Source organism: Bos mutus, chromosome 9 (genome assembly GCF_027580195.1).
Source record: "Bos mutus isolate GX-2022 chromosome 9, NWIPB_WYAK_1.1, whole genome shotgun sequence".
In the NCBI taxonomy this organism is placed as follows: Eukaryota; Metazoa; Chordata; class Mammalia; order Artiodactyla; family Bovidae; genus Bos; species Bos mutus.
Genome location: NC_091625.1, coordinates 19,704,718 through 19,730,728, shown reverse-complemented (window position 1 = coordinate 19,730,728; position 26,011 = coordinate 19,704,718). Strand labels below are relative to the sequence as shown.

At 44.2% G+C, this 26,011-nt stretch overlaps 1 protein-coding gene across 1 annotated transcript in view; it reads left to right on the top strand.

The window, feature by feature from the left end:
- The first annotated feature begins 773 nt into the window (after positions 1-773).
- The window catches only part of ELOVL4 (ELOVL fatty acid elongase 4), a 40,244-nt gene continuing 15,006 nt past the window's right edge, over positions 774-26,011 (top strand). The window contains exon 1 of the mRNA XM_070376235.1: positions 774-1,202. Within this exon, the coding sequence (XP_070232336.1) occupies positions 1,103-1,202 (100 nt within the window). The 5' untranslated portion in view covers positions 774-1,102. The remainder of the gene's footprint in view (positions 1,203-26,011) is intronic.

The window sequence follows — 26,011 nt, the reverse complement described above, 5'->3', positions numbered from 1 at the left end:
AGATTCACCACAACTCCTTCAGGTCTGAGCAGACTTCTCTAACTGTAAGGCCTCTCTAGGCCCTCTTTCTTCTCCTAATGACCTCGTTTACTTATTATAACCTCACTTAACAATTACACTGCTTTGATTACTCCCTGAATATTAAAAGACTCTACCGAACAATAAACGTGAGCATTTATTCAAATTATTTAACTTGTTAATGATTAGCTCCCCAAAGTCCATTCTCCATCACCGTAGCTCAGAAGACAAATATCCTTTTACTTATTTAGAAGGATAACTTCAGCATCTCCCTTATAGTGGTGACATCAGTGCAGGCGGAGGTGAAACAAACCAACCAACCAAAAATCAAAAACAAAAACCCAAGGGACACCGAAATGATTGACAAGTAGGGACCAAAGCACGTCGCCCATCAGCCTTGCCCACAAGACTCCCATCCTTCACCTGTCCTGTTTTCTAAGATGCATCCCGGGCGGATGCGAGGTCACCTGTGGGCAGGCGGAAGACTTCTCCGCAGCGGCCTAGAGGGAGAGGGAGGCGGGAAAGGGGCTGGGGACGCGGTGGGGCGGGTGACCTGGGCGAAGAGGGCGCGGGGAAGCCGCCGTGCGGGTCTCCCCGAACGCGGCGGCCAGAGCAGGGATCCGGGGCGCCTGCGCGGCCGCCGCCCCCGCCGCAGCATCCCTGCGCCGTCCCCGGGCGCGCGCGCGCGCGCGCGGGCGGGAGGAGGGGCGCGCCGGCCCCTCCGCCCCGCGCGGCCACGTGACGCCGGCCGAGGAGACTGGAGCGGCGGCGGCGGCGCGCGGCGGCAGACTGGTGCAGCGCCCGGCGCGCGCGGCGGCATCTCCTCCGCCTGCTTCTCCTTCCCTCCTCCTCCTCCCCGGAGCCTCGACGCTCCCTTGCCCTCCGCCCGGCTCCTCGCCGCCGCGTCCCCGCCGCCGCGGGGCCCCGAGGAGGAGGCGAGGACGCAGCTGCGGCGCCGCCGCCGCCGTTAGACGGGGGGACTCGCGGGGGAAGGGGGTCCCCCGGCCGCCGCCGCCGAGGCCAGCCCTCCCGCGGGGTGTCCGCTTCCTCCTCGCGTCGCCGCCGGCGCCCGCTCTCGGCCGGGATGGGGCTCCTGGACTCGGAGCCGGGCAGCGTCCTGAACGCGGTGTCCACGGCGCTGAACGACACCGTGGAGTTCTACCGCTGGACCTTGTCCATCACAGGTAAAGCCGCCGCCTCGCCATCCTCGCCGTCCTCGCCATCCTCGCCGCCCTCGCCATCCTCGCCGCCCTCTCCATCCTCGCCGTCCTCGCCGTCCTCTCCATCCTCGCCGTCCTCTCCATCCTCGCCATCCTCCCCCGGGGGGGACCTCGGCCTCGGCCCCGACTGCCCTCCGCCGCCCGCCCGGCGGCTGTTGGGGTGTTGCGGGTCCGAGGACCGGCGGGCGGGCGGGCGGGCGGGCACTGGTTAAATCGGATCCGAACGTTAAGGCGCTCCCCTCCCCCGGCGCCCGCACGGTTTCCCTCTTGAGCTCCTTCCAGCGGGTCTCGCCAGGTTTCTCGGATGCAGGCGCTTCGATCGCAGCTGGAGCCTGGCGCAGGCCCGCCCCACCCTGTGGCCGCGCACCTGCCGGGCTCTGACCGTTCTCTCCGGCTCCGGGGTCTGCTGTAACCTTTAGGAACATTCCGTGATGGGGCTCGGGGGAGGGGAGCAGGGCCCGGGGTCGGGGTGGGGGGTCGCTGTCCTTTTGGGCTCCTGGTTGCCTTGACACACCTGCCCGTAATTTTCTTGTATGGCTTGTCCGTCCGCAACATCGTTTGGAAGGAAAAGTCGGAAGCCATTGTTCGGCTCCTTGAACCTGGGAGGGGGTTAGTTTCGGAGGCTTTTTCATCCGCCCGGAGGTTCCAAGTGATTGTCTGCGAAGGCTTTGCGCAGTGCAGTGCGGTCAGAGGGAGGGGGGGAAGCTAAAACAACCGGGAGAGAAATGGGGAATCTGTAGGATGGGGGGTCTCTACAGCAGCACCTAGAGGTGGTCCCAGAAGCCTGCATGGGTATCATTTTCTTAAATTGACCAACTTTTCTCTTTCGCCGTCGCAGTTTGACAGGGATCCTTAGTTAACTGAGCTAGGCGGCTTTCCTGCCTAAGGGGAGGCAGTTGTTATACTTTACCATTTTTTTTCTTTATTTGCTTCAGTTACTTTTGGGTTTAAAGCGTTTACAAAATTTTGAAATAATAAACGAGGCCAACAGGATTTTAGGAGGGATCTTATGTTTTCTCATTTGCCAGTCCTTTTGCAGTACTGCCCTTCATGCCAACAGTGAAAGAGGTTTACGTGACATGTTACCATCGAGCCCCCCTTCCCTAGAAATGGAAATATATTCCTATAGTTTGGTGTCTGTTGTATAGTTTGGTGTTTGTTGTTAGAGGCAGTGGTTGCAGCATGAATTCATGGATATATGTTGTGGGAAAAAACGTATTCTGAAATTATTTCTGTGGGAGACAAAATGATTCCTTGGCATTGCCTCGGTTTTAACTTCAGCAAAGTTCTTTTTCAGAAGATGTTAAGTTTGACAGTGAGAAATAAGCGATTTAATTAGCTGTTGCACTTGAAAATGGTTAAAAAGCAGTTTTTAATGGAGTCATTGATTTTTAAAGTCTCCCTTCTATATAGTGTCCATTGAGGTTTTGCGGTACCTACAAAAACTGGGAGAGATGTATCATTTCCTTCATCTCTGTGATTTTGGTTATTTAAACATTGCATCAGGGTTTCCCATTACACAATTGTGCAGAGCTGAACATCACGCTAATTGGTTGGCAGATAATTGCACTTTGCATATTTCAGACTCCAGACATTGTCAAGGTCCTCCAATCTCCATATAGCCAGCCACACCCAGGACTTCTCATGCCTGTCTGTCTGCCCTCCCTCAGAGCTTTCCCACCTTTGGGAAGGCTCAATTTTAGAACCATTGAGAGCAAAGGTAGAATGTACCTTTCTGTGATGGTTAGTTCCTTCCTAATGATGCTGGTTGAAGAAGGAAATGGCAGCCCACTCCAGTATTCTTGCCTGGAGAATCCCATGGACGGAGGAGCCTGGCGGGCTACAGTCCACGGGGTCGCAAAGAGTGGGACACGACTGAGCGACTTTACTTACTTACTTACTTAATGATGCTAGTATTAAAAAAAAAAAAAAGTCACAAATGAAGTGGGAAATTTCGTGCAGTTGCCTCATGTGAAAGCTTTCCTCTGGCCTGTGAAGGGCAAATAAAATAATATAGTATTGTGGACCCAGCCTGAGAAATGAGAGTAGCTACCAGAAAGAAGTGACCTCTCACTAGCAGGTCAGAGGGAAGGTATTTGCCCATGCTCTGGCTATCCACTTACGAAACCTGAGACTGCTTCCTTGCTTTGAGCTACCTAGTGTAGGTAGATGGTATTTCTTAACCAACTTAGAGGCTTAGTGGGATATAGTCTGCTCTGCCTTACTGCTGTGTAAGGAGGACTATTTCAGACTCAGGCACAAGAGCTGGTCTGAACCCCGAGCTGCCCCATTTCTTCTCACCCTGTCGCCACACCCCCGCTTCTACGCTTTCCTATCTTCGACTGATTCATACGACTGATTCCAAGAGGCCCTCCTTCCTATAATTTCATGAATATCTGGGTGAAGGAGTTTCAAAGTAGAAAAGTAGCTTAGGAGATGAGGCTGAAGAAAAAGTTGATGAATTTGGAAGGAGGGTAAGATAAAAGTGGGCAGAGAGAAAGATGGTCTTGAGAAATAGTGGCGAGTATGGTGAAAGAATTCAGATCCTCCAGGGAGAGCAAGAGATGAACAAGGCTGCCTGCCCTGGAGCGCTTTCATCCCCACGTGGTAGCTGTGGGCTTCTTGCTTCCTGTTCTGTCAGTTCATTAAACATTTCTCTCCCCGAGGTGTCTGCCCAAGTGTAAAGTTAGTGTCAAGGTTTCTGCCTAACTCTGTTTACTTTGGGCAGTCTAATAGGAATAGTTACACACTTGGGGAGTACGTTTGATGATTCCAAAGATTTTTGCCCTAGGGCAATGTCTGGAAAAATTTAAATTTTTTGCTATTATATTAAATGACGGTATTTAATAACACATGTCCAAAGCAATGCATAAAAACCGGGCTTTTCAAAGACACATCTAGCAAATGCAGAATATGTCCCGCAGTGTATGAACATTCAAAATGTTATTTTTACCATGTAATTAATAGTGTTTACCTTGGAATTGAAACTGTGAAAGAGCTGTACTCTTAGAAAACCTGCAAAAATAATTTTTCTCTATTTTTAGACATTTTGAACAAGTAAGTGAGTCTTAGTTTATAATATAAAGGAAAGTATAGACTGATACAGGACTTTTTTAATACCAGTTGGTGGCATGAGAGTAGGTACTCTGATGTCATTGTGGTGTTTTCCTTTTGTTCTTTCATTTTATGAGTACATTAAAATCATTGGACTGGGATCCTAGGCTCAAAGTGTATATCTACTCAAGAAAAATTGTAGGTACGATTTCAAAACTGATGAGTCAATATCCCCGACTTACAAATACCCTAATTGTCTATATTTTCCATTGCATTTATTATTTTAGTAATTATTTATTAGTAGTATTTTGTGTTAGTAGCATTTGTGTTAATGCTACTTATTAGTAGCATTAACAAAGAAACATCTTAGGAAGTTAATAACCAGCATGTCCACTCTAAGGCCAGTTGCCTCTGGAGATACCATGTTTCTTTTTGACCATGTGTTTGTAAACAGCCATTGTTCATGGAATATGTTTGCACATTGCATGTGTGCTGGGCAGGGCACTGCTCTATGTTCACTAATATAGCAGACTATAGTTGGGTGAAAAATGAGTTGTCTACTTGGGAGTTGTGATCAAAGTAGGTAGATGAGTAGGACTTGAGATCAGAATGTGAAAGGCCAGTCTATCTGACCTTCCCCTCACTTTGGAGGGTCAGATGGGAGAAGTGTGGTCCAAAAGGGTGGAGGCCTCTTGTGGGGTGATGATAAAATCTGGAAGCGAGGCTTGTATAAACTTTCCTTCTTATCTCATCACTTGCCATGTGCTGGCACTGTTCTGGGCTCTGGGATAGAATGAGGACAAGTGGTCACCATCCCAGGCAGCTTGAGAAGTCTGGATGACACCCATTCCAACTTCCTTGCTGTCATGGTCTCAAAGCAGTGTGGTCAGAGTCAGGGTCAGGCCTTGCTGGAGCCTGGGGAAGGTCAGGAAACTCCTCTACTCTCCGTGTCTCCACTTCCACTTGCCTGGCAGTCTTGAGTTGTGAGAGGAGTGTATGGCTCTGTCTTTAGAGTATTTAAGCTGTTTCACCATGTGAAATTGATGTGGATGCTGTTGGAGAGTGTTTATTAGGTTGACTAAAAATGGATGTCAAAACTAAAAGTCCATGGAAACTAGGAATGAGTTTAAGGGCCAGTGAGTCAGACAGGTGTGCTGAAACTTGAGGGCTCACGGAAGGGGTGTTTAACTCAGCTCAGATAGGCAGGGGTCTGTTCCACAGTTTCCTGGGCCCCAGAGACGCATGGGTCTTAAAACAGGTTATTCAGTTACACTGGGGCTTCCCAGGTGGCATTACTGGTAAAGTATCCACCTGCCAATGCAGGAGAAGCAAGAGACAACAAGGGTTCAATCTCTGGGTCAAGAAGATCCCCTGGAGTAGGAAATGGTGCCCCACTCCAGTACTCTTGCCTGGAAAATTCCATGGGCAGAGGAGCCTGGTGGGCTACAGTCCATGGGACCACAAAGAGTTGGGCACTATTGAGCATAGCACAGCATTATTGCATTGATCTTGTTATTTGTCACAGCTAATGTATAGTTTTTTTTTAATTCACGTCATTATCTAAAATAGGTTTTCTGTTTGGACTAGTGTGGGAACTCATCATTTTCAGTGTTTCTTTGAGAAAAGACATTCTAAGTTCTGGACAGTGAAAGACAAATACATGTTCATCTTCTAACATGGTGTCTCCCTTAGGCCATGTTTTCAACGAAGTCCTCCTCTTACCTTTTTTCACAGCCTCCCTGCAGCCTCCAGGAAGTCCATGCTGCTGTAGGGTTTTTTCTGTTTGTTTGTTTGGTCCTGGACTCTAATGTCTGATACTCTCGTCCATTCCGCCAAAGTATCCAATCACAGATGGAATGCCAGGAGGGGAGAACAATGCAGGCTCTAAAACTGGAATTGGGACACAGTTTTACACAGTTAGATTCTTTGGCTTTGGGAAACAAGGTTTTAAGAATTACATAGATAATTATATCAGTGAGTGCTTTTGTGATCTTAAGAGCCACAAGAAGTTGGTCATCCTTTTAAAATTCAGTGTTTTGTTTTTTTCCTAAGTCCTGTGATAATGTCATTAGTGAATGATTTAATGTTAACCAAAGTATTATCTTTGAATTATTGAGTCACTTATTATTTCGAATTAGACGTCTGTGGTCACATAGAGAAGAGTCGGGTAGCAGAATCTGTCTTTTCTCACGTTGAGATGGCTCTTATTTCTTTTTCCTTATTAGGACATTTTTTCCTGTTCAATTAAGGTGCCATTGTTTCATTTTCCCTTAGGATGAGAATGTATTACAATATATATGTTACAAAATCATATGGATCTTGACTTTTAGAGAAGAGAGGGGAGGAAGAAATACTTAGCCTCTCAAAACCCAGTTTCCGGCTCTCCTGTCTACGCTGGTCCCTGTCCACAGGCCTGCAGCTCGAGCCAACCTGGAAGACTCACGCTTGAGTAAAACAGGTGAACTTGATGTCGGCTGTCACACTGCCCTTGCCTTTCCTGCCCTTTTCCCTGGTTCCCTTCCCACATGCCCTTCACCAGGCCCCGGCTCAGGCTCCCTCCCACGTGGAGCCTTTCTCAGCCCTGGTACCCAGCGTAGCTCGTCGCCCCATCTGACCCCATTACCCTGAGCGATCGCTCATGTACCTCCTTGTGCAGTTTCTTCTGAGACTCTGTTTTCTTGCACTGTTTTAACCTTCATTATTACTTATCTTTTCCCTTCTTTGTACTTTTCTCCCCAACACTGGGGAGTGCCCGTACATCTGTTGACTTGACATGACTCCCTTAATCTAGCTTGATTTCAGATAGTGAAATTTCAGATACATTCTGATTGATAAATATTAGTAAGGCTTGGGATTACACTAAATTATGGAGAGTTTAAGGGGTTACAGTAAATTATGGAGAGTTTAAGAATGATCTTTATCATAAGTTAGTCTTAAATCAATCAGTGTTGACTTGATTTAACGAAGGAATCAAACCATAAAATCACTTAGTAGCACAGAATATTGTCAAGAGATGTAGAACCAGATGCCGTTCTTCCTCTCTCTTCATCATCTGCACGTAAGCACTGTGGTGTGTGTGCAAGTGAGGCGTCCATGTGGTGTAGGAGATGGAGAGGACCCTGGACTGGGGTTTAGACTTTAGGCTTTAGTCCTGGACGTGCCACTAATTACCAGTGAGTGTGTATAGTGGGCACTTTGCTTTTCCAAGTCAACTTTTTTCATCTGCAAATTGAGTTGAATTAGGTAATCTCTGCGGAGAAGGCAATGGCACCCTACTCCAGTACTCTTGCCTGGAAAATCCCATGGACTGAGGAACCTGGTAGGCTGCAGTCCATGGGTCGCTAAGAGTCGGACATGACTGAGTGACTTCACTTTCACTTTTCACTTTCGTGCATTGGAGAAAGAACTGGCAACCCACTCCAGTGTTCTTGCCTGGAGAATCCCAGGGACGGCGGAGCCTGGTGGGCTGCCATCTATGGGGTCACACAGAGTCGGACACGACTGAAGCGACTTAGCAGCAGCAGCAGCAGGTAATCTCTGAGGTCTCTCCTGGCTCTTAAATTCTAAATATAGGTGCAGCTTTTAAACATTCTTTACATAGATAAAGCAATTTCAAATAAACATATACTGATAAGTAATTGAAAACCTGACTCCAGGCAACAATTCCAGTCTTCACGAGTAAAACTGTTATTAGTGCTGTGTAAGGAGAAGGCAGTGGCACCCCACTCCAGTACTTTTGCCTGGAAAATCCCATGGATGAAGGAGCCTGGTGGGCTGCAGTCCATAGGGTCGCTAAGAGTCGGGACACAACTGAGCGACTTCACTTGCACTTTTCACTTCCATGCATTGGAGAAGGAAATGGCAACCCACTCCAGTGTTCTTTCCTAGAGAATCCCAGGGATGGGGGAGCCTGGTGGGCTGCCGTCTTTGGGGTCACACAGAGTCGGACACGACTGAAGCGACTTAGCAGCAGTGCTGTGTAAATATTAAAAATAACAGGTTCATGTTTAGTCCTTTTCACTTTCTCTTATTTGTGCCATAAGGGATAGGTGAAGGAATAAAAAACGCAGAGATACAGATATTTAAGCCCCTGTTTTTTTGATGTAGTACTGTGTTTGTTGCTGTAATACTCTGATGATCTAGGTATTTCTCAAACAACCCAGAGTTAACTATTTTGTCAAAAATAATAGCAGTAACATTAAAGAGTAATTTTATTATTCTGAGGATGGCTTTTTACATGGTTTTGGAGAAGTTACTCATGATTTGAGGGGGCTCATATTTCTGCTTGTACAATGAGAAGATTTGAAACTACATGTCCCCTTCAGGCCTTTTTATTGAATTCTCAGAATAGCTCCTAAAGCAATGGCTTAGATAGTCTAAACTTAATTTTACTTCATACTTTTTTTTCTATAGAACATGCAAATTTTATCATACCTTATTAGAAAAGATTTTCAGTTTTAAGTACTCTTTGAGCATTTCTAGCAAATTTGGAAGTATGGCTTAAATTTTTTGTAAAATTGCTACTAATATGTAGGTTTTAGCATACAGGGAAAACAAAAGAAATTAAATGGTTTTGCTGTGTGTTCCTTAACTTTGGTTAGGCACTTTGGTATTAAAGCATCTTACTTTTGTCATTTATTCTTCTCCATGGAATATTGTAATTCTTTAAAAAAAACTCAGTATAATACTTTATTTGTATTTAATTAGAATTTGAAAGTCAAATGCATTAATCCACTGAGGAATCAGTTTCTCGTTGTTAGGTGTGATCACATCAAGGCATTTGTGATTTTTGAACTGATTATTTGAAGGAGTAAGCTTCTCTTTTTTCATTTTGTTTGTTTATCAGATGAAAACTTAGGCACAGACATGTATTGTTAAAGAATTTCATGTATATTTGTTTACCCATATTCAGAGCAGCTCTGTTAATAATGGCTGAGAGTGGGAGCAACCCAAATATCCACTGATGGGTGAGTAGATAAACTGTGATACATGCATACAGTGGAATATTATTCAGCCTTAAAAAGAAAGGAAATTCTGACACAAGACACAGCATGGCTGAACCGTTTGGGCGTTATACTAAGTAACAGAAGCTAGTCCGGAAGAACCAAATACTGGTGATTATGAAGTCCCTAAAATAGTTATATTCATAGAAAAAGAAAGTAGAGTGGTGGTTGCCAGGGGTTGGGAAGGTGCTGGGGAGACAGGGACTTGTTTAATGGATATAGAGTTTCAGTTTCACAAGATGAGAAAGTTCTGGAGGCTGGTTGCACAACATTGTGAATACATGTAACACTAATGACGTGTACACTAATGAAATGTATACTTTAGAAACGGTTGAGATAGTAAAGTTTATGTATTTTTACTACAATTTTAAAAAGATTTTCATGTGTTGTAAAATTAATATAGCATCTCTAGAAATGATCTTTCTTTGGTGTTCATTGCCAAAACACTAAAACTGTTTTTATTTTTTGTTTGTTTATCATAAAATGTCTCTCTTTGTAGAGTATTCATGCTGCTGCTGCTGCTAAGTTGCTTCAGTCGTGTCCGACCCTGTGTGACCCCACAGACAGCAGCCCACCAGGCTCCTCCGTCCCTGGGATTCTCCAGGCAAGAACACTGGAGTGGGTTGCCATTTCCTTCTCCAATGCATGAAAGTGAAAAGTGCAAGTGAAGTCGCTGAGTCATGTCTGACTCCTAGCGACCCCATGGACTGCAGCCCACCAGGCTCCTCTGTCCATGGGATTTTCCAGGCAAGAGTCCTGGAGTGGGGTGCCATTGCCTTCTCCATACTGTTGCTTTTTTAAAAAAGTACCCAAATGGTACTAGAAGGCTTTCCAGGTGGCAGTAGTGGTAAAGAACCCACCTGCCAATGCAGAAGATGTAAGAGATGTGAGTTTGACCCCTGGGTCGGGAAGGTACCCTGGAGAAGGGAATGGCAACCCACTATGGTATTCTTGCCTGGAGAATCCCATGGGCAGAAGAGCCTGGTGGGCTACAGTCCATGGGGTTGCAAAGAGTCAAACAACTGAAGCGACTTAGCGCACATGCATGCAAATGGCTAGAAAGTAGCAAATGACAGGGACTACAGCCTTGGCTTTGTATTTTGCTTTACAGGATTACCGAGAACTTCACAACTCTGGGGTTTAGGCCTGGCCGGCAGTGATATTTTCCATGTTTAGAAGTTAAACAACTTGCACGTGACAGTGTAGTGGAAACGAATCGAAAGAGGTTGTTTCATCTCTTAGCCCAGTGCCCTTGTTTCCCATTGTGCTCACCCAGCAAGAAGGCAAAGTCCTCAGACGTGTACCTTCTCTTATTTTACCTTACCTTACACTGCTTTCTCATGGACATAGTATCACTATATAGAATACTAAATCTGAACAGAGTCATAATACCACTAGAGGTAATCTAAAGAAAAGCATCTGAAATGCTTAATGGTGCTGTAAGGGCTGTTGTATGAAATTAAACTAAAGTATTATATATGCACACACACACACACATATATATGTATATATATTTGTTGTTTAGTTGCTAAATTGTGTCCGACTCTTTTGTGACTGCATAGAATGGGGAAACAGTGGAAACAGTGACTGACTTTATTTTTCTGGGCTCCAGCCATGAAATTAAAAGACGCTTACTCCTTGGAAGGAAAGTTGTGACCAACCTAGACAACATATTAAAAAGCAGAGACATTACTTTGCCAACAAAGGTCCATCTAGTCAAGGCTATGGTTTTTCCAGTAGTCGTGTATGGATGTGAGAGTTGGACTATAAAGAAAGCTGAGCACCGAAGAATTGATGCTTTTGAACTGTGGTGTTGGAGAAGACTCTTGAGAGTCCTTTGGACTGCAAGGAGATCCAGCCAGTCTATCCTAAAGGAGATCAGTTGCTCACTGGAAGGACTGATGTTGAAGCTGAAACTCCACTACTTTGGCCACCTGATGCAAAGAGCTGACTCATTTGAAAAGACCCTGATGCTGGGAAAGATTGAGGGCAGGAGGAGAAGGGGACGACAGAGGATGAGATGGTTGTATGGCATCACGGACTCAATGGACATGGGTTTGGGTGGACTCCAGGAGTTGGTGATGGACAGGAAGGCCTGGCGTGCTGCGGTTCATGGGGTCGCAAAGAGTCAGACATGACTGAGCGACTGAACTGAACTGAGACTGTAGCCCGCCAGGCTCTTCTGTCTATGGGATTTCCCGGGCAAGAATACTGGAGTGGGTTGCCATTCATTTCCTTCTCCAGGGGACCTTCCTGACCCAGAAATTGAACCCGTGTCTCCTGCATTACAGGTGGATTCTTTACTACTGTGCCACCTGGGAAGTCCATATACCATATATATGAATATATATATATATATAAAATATAAAAAGTGGTAGTGGTATTTAGCCTGAGAAGGTAAAGGTGACTCCATATTATGGACTCGCCTAGGACCTTAAAAAAAGTATATTCAAAGTGAATTATGGAAGTGTTTGCCAAACTTCATAATACAAGAACTAAAAACTTCTTAATTAGTTAATTAGTGAAGAGGAATTCAGGATCCATTATGGATATTCAGCAAATAGAACAGTTAGCAAGAGAAGATCTTAACCAAAGTTTCCATTAAAACACACCTCATACTCCAGTAGTATCTCAGTGTTTTTTTACTTTTAGTTTTTTTAAAGCCACACTGATAGCACTAAGGGTGGTATTTGGACTTTGAACTCTCAGATTAGCACATGTTTTACGACTGCTTTTTCTGAGAAGCCCAGCAAAGTGTGAAAATGGGGTGAGAAGATTACTTGCCTGCATTCTGTCTGGCTTCCTGTATACATAACATTATTCTTCTATATCAAATGTACATTATGTTTAAGTCCATTTCTTCATCATCAGATCAGATCAGATCAGTCGCTCAGTCGTGTCCGACTCTTTGCAACCCCATGAATCGCAGCACACCAGGCCTCCCTGTCCAACACCAACTCCCGGAGTTCACTCAGACTCACGTCCATCGAGTCAGTGATGCCATCCAGCCATCTCATCCTCTGTCGTCCCCTTCTCCTCCTGCCCCCAATCCCTCCCAGCATCAGAGTCTTTTCCAATGAGTCAACTCTTCGCATGAGGTGGCCAAAGTACTGGGGTTTCAGCTTTAGCATCATTCCTTCCAAAGAAATCCCAGGGCTGATCTCCTTCAGAATGGACTGGTTGAATCTCCTTGCAGTCCAAAGGACTCTCAAGAGTCTTCTCCAACACCACAGTTCAAAAGCATCAATTCTTTGGTGCTCAGCCTTCTTCACAGTCCAACTCTCACATCCATACATGACCACAGGAAAAACCATACCCTTGACTAGACGGACCTTTGTTGGCAAAGTAATGTCTCTGCTTTTGAATATGCTATCTAGGTTGGTCATAACTTTCCTTCCAAGGAGTAAGCTTCTTTTAATTTCATGGCTGCAGTCACCATCTGTAGTGATTTTGGAGCCCAGAAAAATAAAGTCTGACACTGTTTCCACTGTTTCCCCATCTATTTCCCATGAAGTGATGGGACCGGATGCCATGATCTTCGTTTTCTGAATGTTGAGCTTTAAGCCAACTTTTTCACTCTCCACCTTCACTTTCATCAAGAGGCTTTTTAGTTCCTCTTCACTTTCTGCCATAAGGGTGGTGTCATCTGCATATCTGAGGTTATTGATATTTCTCATAGAGTTGTTAAATAATGCCTACTGTGAACATTAACATAGGTGTATAAAATGGAAATTACAGCATTTTATAGTCCATAATGATCCTATACTAGAAGGTCAGTAAATAGCAGTGAGTTTCAACATATGAAGATGGTATCTAAATTCATGGTTAAAAAGTATATATTATACATACGCATATACATCTGCCTCTCCTTGTGACCAATGACTGCCCTAAATCTCCTCCACTGGCTTTTATGAATATGTAATTTTTTAAACCATGAATATAGATATAGTCTGCACATGGTAGAACTCACTACTGTTTATTGAACTTCTATTATAGGACTTATGAATTATAGAAGGCTATGATATGAATTTTATATACTTTGTATTATTTAATGTTTCTTCGTGTCCTTAGAAGAGGACTTCCCTGGTGGCTCAGTGGTAAAGAATCTGCCTGCAATGCAGGAGACTTGGGTTTGATCCCTGGGTTAGGAAGATACCCTGGAGAGGGAAGGGGCAACCCACTCCAGTATTCTTGCCTGAGAAATCCCATGGACAGAGGAGCCTGGTGGGCTGCTGTCCGTGGGATTGCAAGAGTCGGACACAATTTAGTGACTTAACCACCACCATGATGAAGAGATAGACTTAAAACTGTACAACTAGAAAGTAACAGAGCTGGGATGGAATTGAGATCTTTTACCTCTGTCTTTCATTGGTGACCTTTGCATAAAGCAACACAGCCTCCTTACTCGTCCTACAAATACTGTTTTATTGTCCAGTCATCATGGTGAACATTTATTGAATATTTATTATGGGCAAAGCTCTCTGCCCAGTGCTTTGTATGTGTCACATTTAATCCTTATACTCCTTTGGGTTTAGTATGTAACTATCCCCATTTTATTTATTTTTTTTTTTCAGTTAAATTTTTTTTTTAATTATTTTTTTATTGGAGCTTCCCAGGCAGGTTCGATCCTGAAATGACTACCCACTTCAGAATTCTTGCCTGAGAAGTCCTATGGACAGAGAAGCCTGGCAGGCTATAGTCCATGGGGTCGCAAAAAGTTGGACATGACTTCACGATTAAACAACAGCATGTGTGGGTGCTCAATTGCTCAGTTGTGTCCGACTCCTTGTGGCCCATGGACTGTAATCCACCAGACTCCTCTGTCCATGGGACTCTCCAGGCCAAGAATACTGGAGGGGGTTGCCATTTTTTTCTTCCAGGGGATCTTCCTGACCCAGGGATCGAACCCATGTCTCTTGCATCTCCTGTATTGGCAGGTAGATTATTTACCACTAAGCCACCTGGGAAGCCCAAGCAACAGCAACAGCAATGTTTATTGGAGTATAGCTGCTTTACAATCTTGTTTCTACTATCCCCATTTTCTAAGCAGATAGACCAACCTTCCAGATAATATCCATTTAGGACCAACCCTCCCAAATTAAGCCTTCGTGTAAATGATCTGCACCTCGTATCACACATTGACTCACTCACCTTGTCTGCATTACTGCCTTTTCTCCTTGAAGCTTCTGAGTCCGTCCCTATTTTAGCTGCTCTTTATGAGAAATTTTATAATTTCTCTCGCTTTTCACCTTTTTTGTGTTCTCTGTACAGATATACTTGGAACCAGAATTCTTTTTTCTCTGTGTTAACTCCTCTCTTCATTCTTGCAGGCTCTTGGGTGACTAGTATACAGCTGAGTTCATAAAACTCTACGCTGGCCATTGAACCCCTCAAAGCCTTGCTGGTGATGACCTCCACTCCCTCCAGTCTGCCCATCACACTCTAACCTCTTAGTCTTTTCTAGCTCAGCCTCCGAATTCTTCAGGAGCTGCCCTTTCCTTCAGTTCATCCAGGCAGTCTTCCAAACTAAAAGCAGCATCCTCTGCCCTGAGCCCAGAGTGGGTTAAAGCAGACAGACATTCCCCCTGGTCATCACCCTGACTCACCCCCTGGTCCTCCACTATCTTCAGAATGTTTGATTTCTAGAGTAAATCTCAGCTGGTGACCTGTCCACTTGTATCCAGACCTTTCTTCTCTGCTTCTGCCTATTTCATCTCTCTGATACCCCAAATCTTCCTTGGCTTGAAGAATATATTAAGCATCAGATTTTAGACTGGTACCCAGAAGAGGTGGTATTTAGTTTATCCTTGTCACAGAGATAAGATCTTTCTCAAACTCTTCTTGACAACAGTTATCTACATTTGCTCATTAAAAAATTTCTTTTAGCAAGTTTTTGCAAGTGTTGTTGTAGAGATACATCAAGGAACAAGGGCTGTAGCCCTGGCCCTCATGATACTTATAATGATTGGAGGAAGACATTGACTACATTCTTCAGAAAAATAGCAGTTTCTCTTTGGGATGCTTCAGTGTACAGCATACCATGAAGTCACTGTTATTTTGTATAGTCTTTAGAGGTGAATGGATTTATAACAATATCACCTGAAGATTAGTGATTAGCTTCCAGGTGTTAAAAACATGGAGTTGATTTGCAGTTGTTGGTTCTAATTTATTAAGGAGGGGTGAATAGTTACAGAGAACAATGTGTAGTACATACTTCTTGATGTCTTGATGTCTTGACTATACTCCAGAAGCTACTCAGTGTCTCTAGTTGGTTGCTGGACTTGAGTTTTTCTTTTGTCTGTGGGAGGTTAAGGGCTTCCCTGGTGGCTCAGATGGTAAAGAATACACTTAAAATGCAGGAGACCCAGTTCGATACCTGAGTCGGGAAGATCCCCAGGAGAAGGGAATGACCATCCACTCCAGGATTCTTGCCTGGAGAATTCCATGGACAGAGCAGCCTGGCGGGCTACTGTCCATGGGGTCACAAAGAGTCAGACACAACTAAGCGACTAAGCACTATGGGAGGTTAAATAGAGGTAGACGTTGTTAGAAAACAAAACTAGCTGATTTATTCAGGGAGGCTCTAGGAACAAACAAATCAAAATTACATGACTTGATTATGTATTATATAAAGTAGGCCTACACTTCTGAATAGACTAAAGCAGTTCTTAGACTTTAATGTGTTAATCACCTAGAAAACTAATTAAAGCACAGCTCTGGCTTAGTAAGTCTTGAGTGAGGCCTGAAGAATCTGCATTTCAAGTAAGTTCCCAAGATGTGCTTTTCTGCTAGTGCAGAGACCACACTTTCTTTTCTTTTTAAATTATGTATGTATTTTTGGCTGCGCTGGGTCTCCACTGCTGCGAGCAGGGGCTCCTCGCTAGTTCCAGCGTGTGGGCTTCTTGTTTCCGTGGCTTCTCTTGTTGTGGAGCTTGGGCTCTAGGGCTCGTGGGCTCGGTAGTTGCAGTTTGAGGGCCCTAGAGCTCGGGCTCAGTAGATGGGATGCTTGGACCTAGTGGTCCCTCGGCATGTGCGATCTTCCCAGACCAGGAATGAACCCGTGTCCCCTGCACCAGGTGAATTCTTAACCACCGGACCACCAGGAAAGCCTGGGACCGCACTTCAAATAGCACAAGGATGGAGTTTTAATGTTTTTGATAATCTACTATGTACTACCTACTAGAGCTTCCCTGGTAGCTTGGACGAAAGAATCTGCCTGCAGTGCAACAGTTCGCTCCCTGGGTTGGGAAGATTCCCCTTGGAGAAGGGAATGGCTACCCACTCCAGTATTCTTGTCTGGAGAATCCCCGAGGAGCTTGGTGGAGTACAATCCATGGGGTTGCAGAGAGTCAGACACGACTGAGAGACTGACACCACAATCACTATGTACTATGATAGAAAAACAAGAATTTAAAAATATTTTAAAATTTTAAAATTTTTTAAGAATTTTAAAATAATGTTATTAAAATTTATTTAAGAGAACCACAGCAATGGCATGGATTTATATAGAATACTTGTTTTTTTTCCCACTCCAACAGAGACTTTGTATTTTTTTTAGAATGATATTGATCAAGGACTCTTGCTCATTTTGTAGGAATCAAAAGGGCAGTTTAGAAATATCTTGAATGTTAGGAATCTGTATAGTTATAAAATTGAGTCACTTTGCTGTACAGCAGAGATTGGCACAACAGTGCACATCAGCTGCGTGTGTGCTCAGTCACTCAGCCGTGGCAGATTCTTTGTGACCTCATGGACTGTAGCCCACCAGACTCCTCTGTCCGTGGGATTCTCCAGGCAAGAATACTGGCGCGGGTCCCCATGTCCTTCTCCAGAGGATCTTCCCGACCCAGGGATTGAACATGCGTCTCCTGGGTCTTCTGCACTGGCAGGCGGTTCTTTACCACTGAGCCACCTGGGGAGCCCTGTGAATCAACCACACTTCAATAAAAATAAAATGTCTTGACTGTCGATTCTCACAGTAGCCGTAATAATAGTAGCTGTTTTCTAGATACTTTGTGGCCTTCAGTGTGCTTGGGCTCAACCATTTGTGGGTGCAGCCACCGTGGGAACCTCTGTGGTTTTAGAGATCACGTCCCTGCCCTGTCTGGCATGGGACACAGTTAAGCAGACAGTGCCAGGACAGGGTCATGGCATGCTAGAGGCAGTCACAGCGTGCTCTAAAAGTTTCAGAAGAAATTCATGTTTAGTGAATTTTGAGTGCAAAAAGGGTTCGTGTTGGAGTGGCTTCCTACAGAGGGTTTTCAGTTTGAACCTCAAAGCAACTCTGTGATTTGGGTAATCTAGTGGCGCTAGTGGTAAAGAATCCACCTGCCAATCCAAGAGGTGTGGGTTCGATCCCTGGGTCAGGAAGATCCCCTGGAGTAGGAAGTGGCAACCCACTCCAATATTCTTGCCTGGAGAGTTCCATGGGCAGAGGAGCCTGGCGGGCTACAGTCCATGGCCTGGCAAAGAATCAGACGCGACTGAGTAACTGAGCACACACACATTATCACCCGCATTTTACATAGGAGAAAACTGTGGCCCAAGAGTTTCAAGTTCAAAGTCATGGGGCTGGAAAATGACCGATAGAGCTGGAATCCAGCTGTTGTCAGTTCAGGTCCTGCCCTCTGTCCCTGGGTGCCATATTCTCTCTGCTTTGTGTGACTCTCCAAGTCATCACCCAACTAAGATTATTCCCTCCTGTAACCATGTGCCCTTCCTTGTCAATTCTGGGAATTTGGATCTTCTAAAATTTTAAATTTTTACTAATTTTTCTTTTGATGGCCACTGAACCACCTGGGAAGCCCTGTAAATCAACTGTCAGCTTAGACTACTTGCAGAAGAAAGTTCCTTCTAACTGGTAGAAATCCCAAGTTCTTAAAAGCTTTAGAAGAAATAAGCCTTCAAAGAAAGAAGAGGCCTATAGAGCTTTTTAAGAAAATTGTTTTACTATACATAGTTTGTTGTTAGAATTAATTACAGTTGTTTGTATACAAGTAGAAGTTTCCAAGGACTTGGGTTACTTCAAAACTATTGGACTAAAAATATTTTATTATTTATTAAAATCTGGCTTACATTTTCTTAAAAGGATGCTTTTGTTTTTTTAAAAAACTTTTTCAAATAATTAAAAATTTAGAGTTAGACTTGTTATGCATTTGCTTTCCTGAATAAATTATTAAATGTGCTATATTCTCAGCATATATAATATAACATATTATATATGCTGAGAATATAGCACATTTTATAATTTGTTATATATGCTGAGAATATGTTATAAAATATATATGCTGAGCATATGTTATAAAATATTCTGTCTTCTCACTTTATAGTCTTCTGCTAAGATTAATTGCTGATGGTGATTTTTCTTTAATCTGGTTTAACTCTTGGGAGAGAGGAGGATTTAGTGGTTTGATTATTGTCAATAGTAAAGACAGTGCTGACATGTACTGAGCTCTTATTCTCTGTCAGACAGTGTACGTCGTGTCTTATTCCTCCCAGCAACCCTAACATCACCCATAAAGTCAGAGAGACTGGGTAGCTTGCTGGGGCTTATTCAGCTGGTGAATGAGAATGCTGGTGTCATAAGGCTGCTAGTCTGACTTGAGAGTTCATATTCAGAGCCTAGAGAATGCCTCTAGGTTGGGAAGAAAAGGCCTAGAAGACATAGAGGGCTTGGCTCTTAGCCAGAGGGGCTCAGATGATCCCTGACATAGGACCCACCTGCCAGGTGATCCCTAACACATGACCCACCTGTGTGGAGATGCAGAGGGAACGGTGCAACAGAAGGAAGGGCCTGTGGCGTCCACGTGTGCTGAGAACGTACCCATTTAACTATCACCCATCAACCTTGTGAGACAGTTATTTTTTCTCATTAAAAAGAGTTGGAAAGAACAGTTGATCCTGCATCCATAGAGTCTGTTGCCCATCCCCTCTCTTGGTCCTCACGTCTTTTTCTATTTTCTCTTCCTTCCTCTCTGGTTGCTTCACAGCCATTGATCCCACTCTTCCCTTAGGTGTTCCCCAGGGTTCAGCCTTCGTTCGTTTTAGTCTTTCATTCTGTGTGTTCTTTCCCTTGTGACCTGAAATCCTGGAGGGGTTCTCACTGCCAGTGACTCCTCTGTGTTTCTGCTGCCCTGGCAGTCATCTGCAGCTCCAGACCCTGCTGGATACCTCCTGCTGGGTGTCCCACGAGTGCTTCAGACAGAAGAGGTTTAGAAAGCACCTGATTACCTCCTGCTCCTCTTCCTTTGTTCTCTGTCCCAGATCCACAACTTCACCATATGTAACACCAACTGGGCCAGAAATCTGGGAGTAACCCGAGCTTTTCTTTCACTCTCACTTCTCACATCCATATCAGCCACCAAGCCAGTAGATTTTGCTCTTGTGACTTTCACATCTGCCTCTCTTTTCCATGGCAGTGCAGCCCTTGAATCCAGGTTACACTCATTTCTTGCACAGTGTAGTGGTCTCCAAGGCTGGCTGCCCCGCCCATCAGCATCAGCAGGGGAATTTGAAGGTTGTAGTACTGAGCCCTACCCACAGAGATGTTGATTCAGTAGATCTGGGGTGGAAACTAGGAATCTACATTTTTAATGAGCAGATGGTTCTTCTGTGGGCAACAGACAGATACTTGAAAACCACTGACACAGCTGGTTTTCCTGCCTTTCCCTTTCAGTCCATCCCCTGCTGCCTCCATCAGCATCTGCTGAAAGCCACGTGTGGTCTCCAGTTTCTAACCAAGGAAGCATCTCTCTGTTATCTACAGGATAAGTTCCAGCCTCTTCAGCAGAGTTTGTGAGACTCTCCCAGGTCTGATCTGACCTGTAAATCTCTAGTCATTTCCTGTCATCTTTCCTTGTATATATCCTCTACCTCGGGCTTCCCTTGTGTGTCTCAGCTGGTAAAGAATCCGCCTGCAATGTGGGAGACCTGGGTTCGATCCCTGAGTTGGGAAGATCCCCTGGAGAAGGGAAAGGCTATCCACTCCAGTATTCTGGCCCAGAGAATTCCATGGACTACTTGTATAGTCCATGGGGCCGCAAAGAGTCGGACACGACTGAACGACTTTCACTTTCACTTCACATCCTCTACCTCAGGCCTGCTTAGATTCCAGAGTACGTGTTTTATTTCTTGATTTGTGGCTCCTTATACATATGGTTCTCTCTGCAGGAAAGCCTTCCGCCCTTCCTATCTCCTTGCCAAGTTTCTCTTTTCTTCAAGGAGTGGTTTGGGCGTCAGCTCCGGAAGCTGCCCTTGTCACCTCTCTCCTGTCCCCAGACTGGCCTCTGATGTTGCTCTCAGAATCCTGCAAAGCAATTGATTTGTCATGTCTGTCTCCTCTAATAGATGATGAGTTTTGAGAGGTAAAGGACAAAATGACCTGTCCCCAATCAGTGAGCTCAGAAGGGATGAAGGGCTGTTCTATTTACTATGCTGGGTGATTTTTAAGATGTAAGTCAGGTTAAGAATAAGCAAAACTGTTGGTGGGGAAGGTATTCAAGGGAAGCCCCACTTCAGATGGACCATATTTTTGGTACCATTAAAAAAATAAAGGTGTAATTTACACATAATAAAGTGAACTCTTTTCTAGTGAACAGCTTGTGAGTTCTCTTGAACACATAGTTGTTAACCATTACATGGCCTTTTAATATAGATAAAATTGTATGATTATTGACCAAACTAGTGTTTGTCAACCAGTCTCACTTGGCATGAGCTTTGTGAAACAGTCAGAGTGTTTTAGATGAAAACAGTTTCTTGAGAAAGAAGTTAACCCTTAAGGGTCTGGAAGGTTAAAATATGTCTTGGTAATTTTTATTTTTGAAATAAAGTTCCTTGCTCCAAAACTTGATTTGCAGTAACATTTAATTTTAGATGTGCTTAACTTTCATTTAAAATCAATTTAATTATTCACAACTTAAATAAAGGAAACTCATTTCCAAAGGAGACAGCTTTTCTACTTATAGAAAGAGAGACCTCATGGTTAGAAATTTCTGAATTTATAGGCATAATTTATTTTGCCAAAGCCCTTCTCATGGGTTCTCTGGAAATAGAGAAGAAATCTGGTGCCTCTTTAGGTCTCTCAGTATTTGATGAGGCCTCCTCTTTCAAAAGCTACACATCCTTGGTCTTTCCTCGGTATTTGGTGTCGTGTCTTCCAGAGCATCGTGACCCTAGCCCAGGTCTGCTGGATGCGGCACCTGAGAAGGTGCGAGCCTCAGTGTGTTTATCTCTTGTCCTTCTTTCTGCTCAGGGAGCTTCTGTAAGTCTCTCTTGTTTTCTTTCCCTTTAAGGACCATGATGGATAGTCAGAGTTCTATTTGAAAAATTCTTCAGGCCTATAATTTAGGCCTGAAATCAGTGGGCATGGTGACTGAGAAGGTGGGCTCCACCGTCTCCTGCAAGTCTCTTGGTCTCTATGCATCTCATTTTTAAAATAAAGGGATCATTTCTAAATCTGAAATTCTGCACATCTAATTTATTGTTGTTTTTTAGTCGCTAAGTCATGTCCGACACTTTGCAACCCCATGAACTGCAGCGTGCCAGGCTTCCCTGTCCTTCACCATCTCCCAGAGTTTGCTCAAACTCATGTTCATTGAGTCGGTGATGCCATCCAACCATCTCATCCTCTGTGGTCCCCTTCTTCTCCTGCCTTCAATCTTTCCCAGCATCAGGGTCTTTACCAATGAGTCAGCTCTGCACATCAGGTAGCCAAAGTATTGGAGCTTCAGCATCAGTCTTTCTAATGAATATTCAGGGATGTGCAACATGAAAGGCTTAAAATTGTTAGTGAAAGTGAAAGTTGCTAAGTCATGTCTGACTCTTTGTGACCCCATGGACTGTAGCCCACCAGGCTCTTCTGTCCATGGAATTCTGCAGACAAGAAGGCTAGAGTGGGTAGCCATTCCTTTCTCCAGGGGATCTTCCTGACCCAGGGATTGAACTCAGGTCTTAAACCCAGGTCTCCTGCATTGCAGGCAGAGTCTTTACCATCTGAGCCATGAGGAAGGCCCAAAATTGTTAATAAATAGACTCAAAAATAAGAGCAAAATCATCAAAATAGGATGGCATAGACATGTTAGTAAACATATTAATAAAATAAAATATAGAAAGAAGACAATATGACGAATCAACTAGAGTTCAGTTTATATGCTATTTGTGCCATACTGACCCTCTCCCTCCCCTGTAAGAGCTTTGCATAGAGAGCATTCCCAAGAATGTTACATAAAACCCATTTGAATCTTGATATTCCTTGATGACAGAATCTGACTTCAGTGTTGGCAAGAGGGATAGTGTTTCAATAGAATTTTTCTTTTTTTCCCACCCCTAATAAATTCATGGTGTGGAACCCCACCCATCACTGTGTACTGACAGCATACCAGAAACATGTCTTCTTTTACTCTAATACGCATGATATATATTTGGATCCCGTGTAACTCAAGTAACTAGAGGATTTAATTCCTTCAAAAGATTATTTAAGGGCTTCCCTGGTGGGTCAGTGGTAAAGAGTCCGCCTGCCAATGCAGGAGACATGGGTTTGATCTCTGGTCCAGGAATATCCCACCTGCTGTGGAGTAACTAAGCCTGTGCACCACAGCTACTGAGCCTGTGCTCTGGAGCCCGGAAGCCGCGACTTCTGAGCCCACGGGTTGCAACTACCGAAGCCCACATGCCCTAGAGCCCACGCTCAGCAGTAAGAGAAGCCACCGCAATGAGAAGCCCTGGTACCACAATTACGGAGTAGCCCCTACTAGCCACAACTTGAGGAAAAAAGCCCGTACAGCCACAACGAGCCAGCACAGCCAACAATAAATAAAGAGATAAAAAGTGATTATTTAAAAAAAATGAACACCAAACTCAGAAGAAGAGGTCAGACCAGAGGCATAGGATGTGGGGATAGGGCATTGGAGGATGGCCACAGAACAGTGTGATATAAGGAGAATACGTGCAGGGCTCTGGCTGTGAGAAGTGGGTCCCTGGCCAGCAAAAACTGCTTGTTTTCTTAACCCAGTATTCCTTATCTTCAATCCCATTCTTTCTCTCTGTGAAACAGTGAAAGCTGCTCAGTCGTGTCCCAGCTCTGCAAACCCATGGACGGTAGCCCACCAGGTTCCTCTGTCCATGGGATTGTCCTGGCAAGAATACTGGAGTGGGTTGCCTTTTCCTCCTCCAGGGGATCTTCCCAACCCAGGGATCAGACTGGGGTCTCCTGCATTGTAGGGGGATTCTTTACCATCTGAGCTACCAGGGAACCCTTCTTCTCCTTGCTGTTGTTGTAAAAAGTAGCCATTTTTAGAAGTTAGAAGAAAAACTCCCAAGGGGTCACCTAGTGTTCTGCTACTCAAGGATGGTCCATGGAACATTGGCATAGCTTCACTTGGAGCTTCTAGAAAGTACAATCCTACTTCTAGAAAGTAAATCTTCCTAAAGGTGAGCCATACCCCCAAGCTACTGAGTCAGAACCTTCACTGTAACTATGCTCCCAAGTGATTCTTTTTCTTGTTGAAGTCGGAGAAGCGCTAATCCAGTTTCCCTGCTCCCCATCAGGCTTTACAGATGAAGGGAATGAGGACAAGTTGTGCCCTTAAGGTCTTACCCACAGCCACAGAGCTGGCCTTAAAACAGCCTGCCTGTCTGCTAGTGGAGTCTCGCATGCCTTCTCTGTTGCGCCTGTTACTCCTTGTCTGCCCCCTGCCACCTCTTTTATCCCTGTTGGGTTCTGTCAGTATTTCTTCCTGTCTAGACCTTCAGCTTCTTACTCGTGTCTCTTTAAATATCTCTGTTCCGTGAGTAACACTGTGCATTAAGAGATGGGCATTTTTTTTCCCAAAAGAACTTTATTTTATTTTATTGAAAGATTTCGGTTCTTTGAAAAGTAACAGTCCTGAACAAAATGCCAACTTTTATGTGGTTTGAGAGAGTCTGTTAAAGAGAACCTCAGTTCTCCCACCATTCAGAGTTCATTGTTCTTGGTTTTACAAAATTATGATGATATAACCAATCATTTATGTCATGTGTAAACTTGCTATTCAGGTTTAAGGAAAATAATATTCAAATTAATATTTTAAGCAAAGTTTGAGGCTTACGTTCAAGGATTGCAAAAACCAATGTGTGTTTTGTAGAACTGTTTGTATTTAATGGTCAGGAAGATCCTCTGCAGTAGGCAGTGGGAACCCATTCCAGTATTCTTGCCTGGTGAATCCCATGGACAGAGGAGCCTGGGAGGCTACAGTCCATTGGTTCACAAGAGTAAGACATGATTGAGAACGAGCATGAGCTCTTGAAGATTCAGTTCAGTTCAGTCGCTCAGTCATGTCTGACTCTTTGTGACTCCATGATTCAATTAACATTTTTTCTTTTTAAATTTTTTATTAAACTTTTTATTTTGTATTGAGTATGGCCACTTAACAATTTTGTAACAGTTTCAGGTGGACAGCAAAGGGACTCAGCCATACATATACATACATGTATCCATTTCCCCCCAAACTCCCTCCCAAGAATGCGTGTTTTTATTTATTCTTGATTTGGGGGAAATTTTGGACCCAACTCTCTAATTTTTCCCTTGCTTGATGCTCGGAACTGCCTTTGAAGTCAGTAGGAATTGTGTATATAAGAGTAAGAAATAACGTATAATGTTAGAAATTAGAATCGCCTTAAGGTGAATTTATCTTCCTTTCTTTGTTACATAGTCAGTTCAGTTGCTCAGGCCTGTCCAACTCTCTGCGACCCCGTGGACTGCAGCACACCAGGCTTCCCTGTCCATCACCAACTCCCGCAGCTGCTCAAGCTCATGTCCATCAAGTCGGTGATGCCATCCAACTGTCTTGTCTTCTGTCATCTCTTTCTCCTCTTGCCTTCAATCTTTCCCAGCACCAGGGTCTTTTCCAGTGAGTCAATCCTTCCCATCAGGTAGCCAGAGTATTATAGTTTCAGCTTCAGCATTAGTCCTTCTAATAAATATTCAGGATTGATTTCCTTTAGGATTGACTAATTTGATCTCCTTGCAGTCCAAGGAACTCTCAAGAGTCTTCTCCAACACCACAGTTAAAAAGCATCAATTCTTTGGCACTCAGCTGCCTTTATAGTCCAACTCTCACATCTATCATGACTACTAGAAAAGCCATAGCTCTGACTAGATGGACCTTTGTTGGCAAAGTAATGTCTCTGCTTTTGAATATGCTGTCTAGGTTGGTTATAACATTTCTTCCAAGGAGCAAGCGTCTTTTAATTTCATGGCTGCAGTCACATTCTGCAGTGATTTTGGAGCCCAAGAAAATAGTCTCTCACTGTTTCCATTGTTTCCCCATCTATTTGCCATGAAGTGATGCAACCAGATGCCATGATCTTAGTGTTTGGAATGTTGAGTTTTAAGCCAGATTTTTTCACTCTTTTCTTTCACCTTCATCAAAAGGCTCCTTAGTTCCTCTTTGCTTTCTGCCTTAAGGATGGTGTTATCTGCATATTTGAAGTTACTGATATTTCTCCTGGCAATCTTGATTCCAACTTGTGCTTCATCCAGCCTAGCATTTCGCATGATGTACTCTGCATATAAGTTAAATAAACAGGGTGACAATATATAGCTTTGATGTACTCCTTCCCCAATTTGGAACCAGTCTGTTGTTCCATGTCCGGTTCTAACTTTTGCTTCTTGACCTGCATACAGATTTCTCAGGAGGCAGGTAAGGTGGTCTGGTATTCCCATTTCTTGAAGAATTTTCC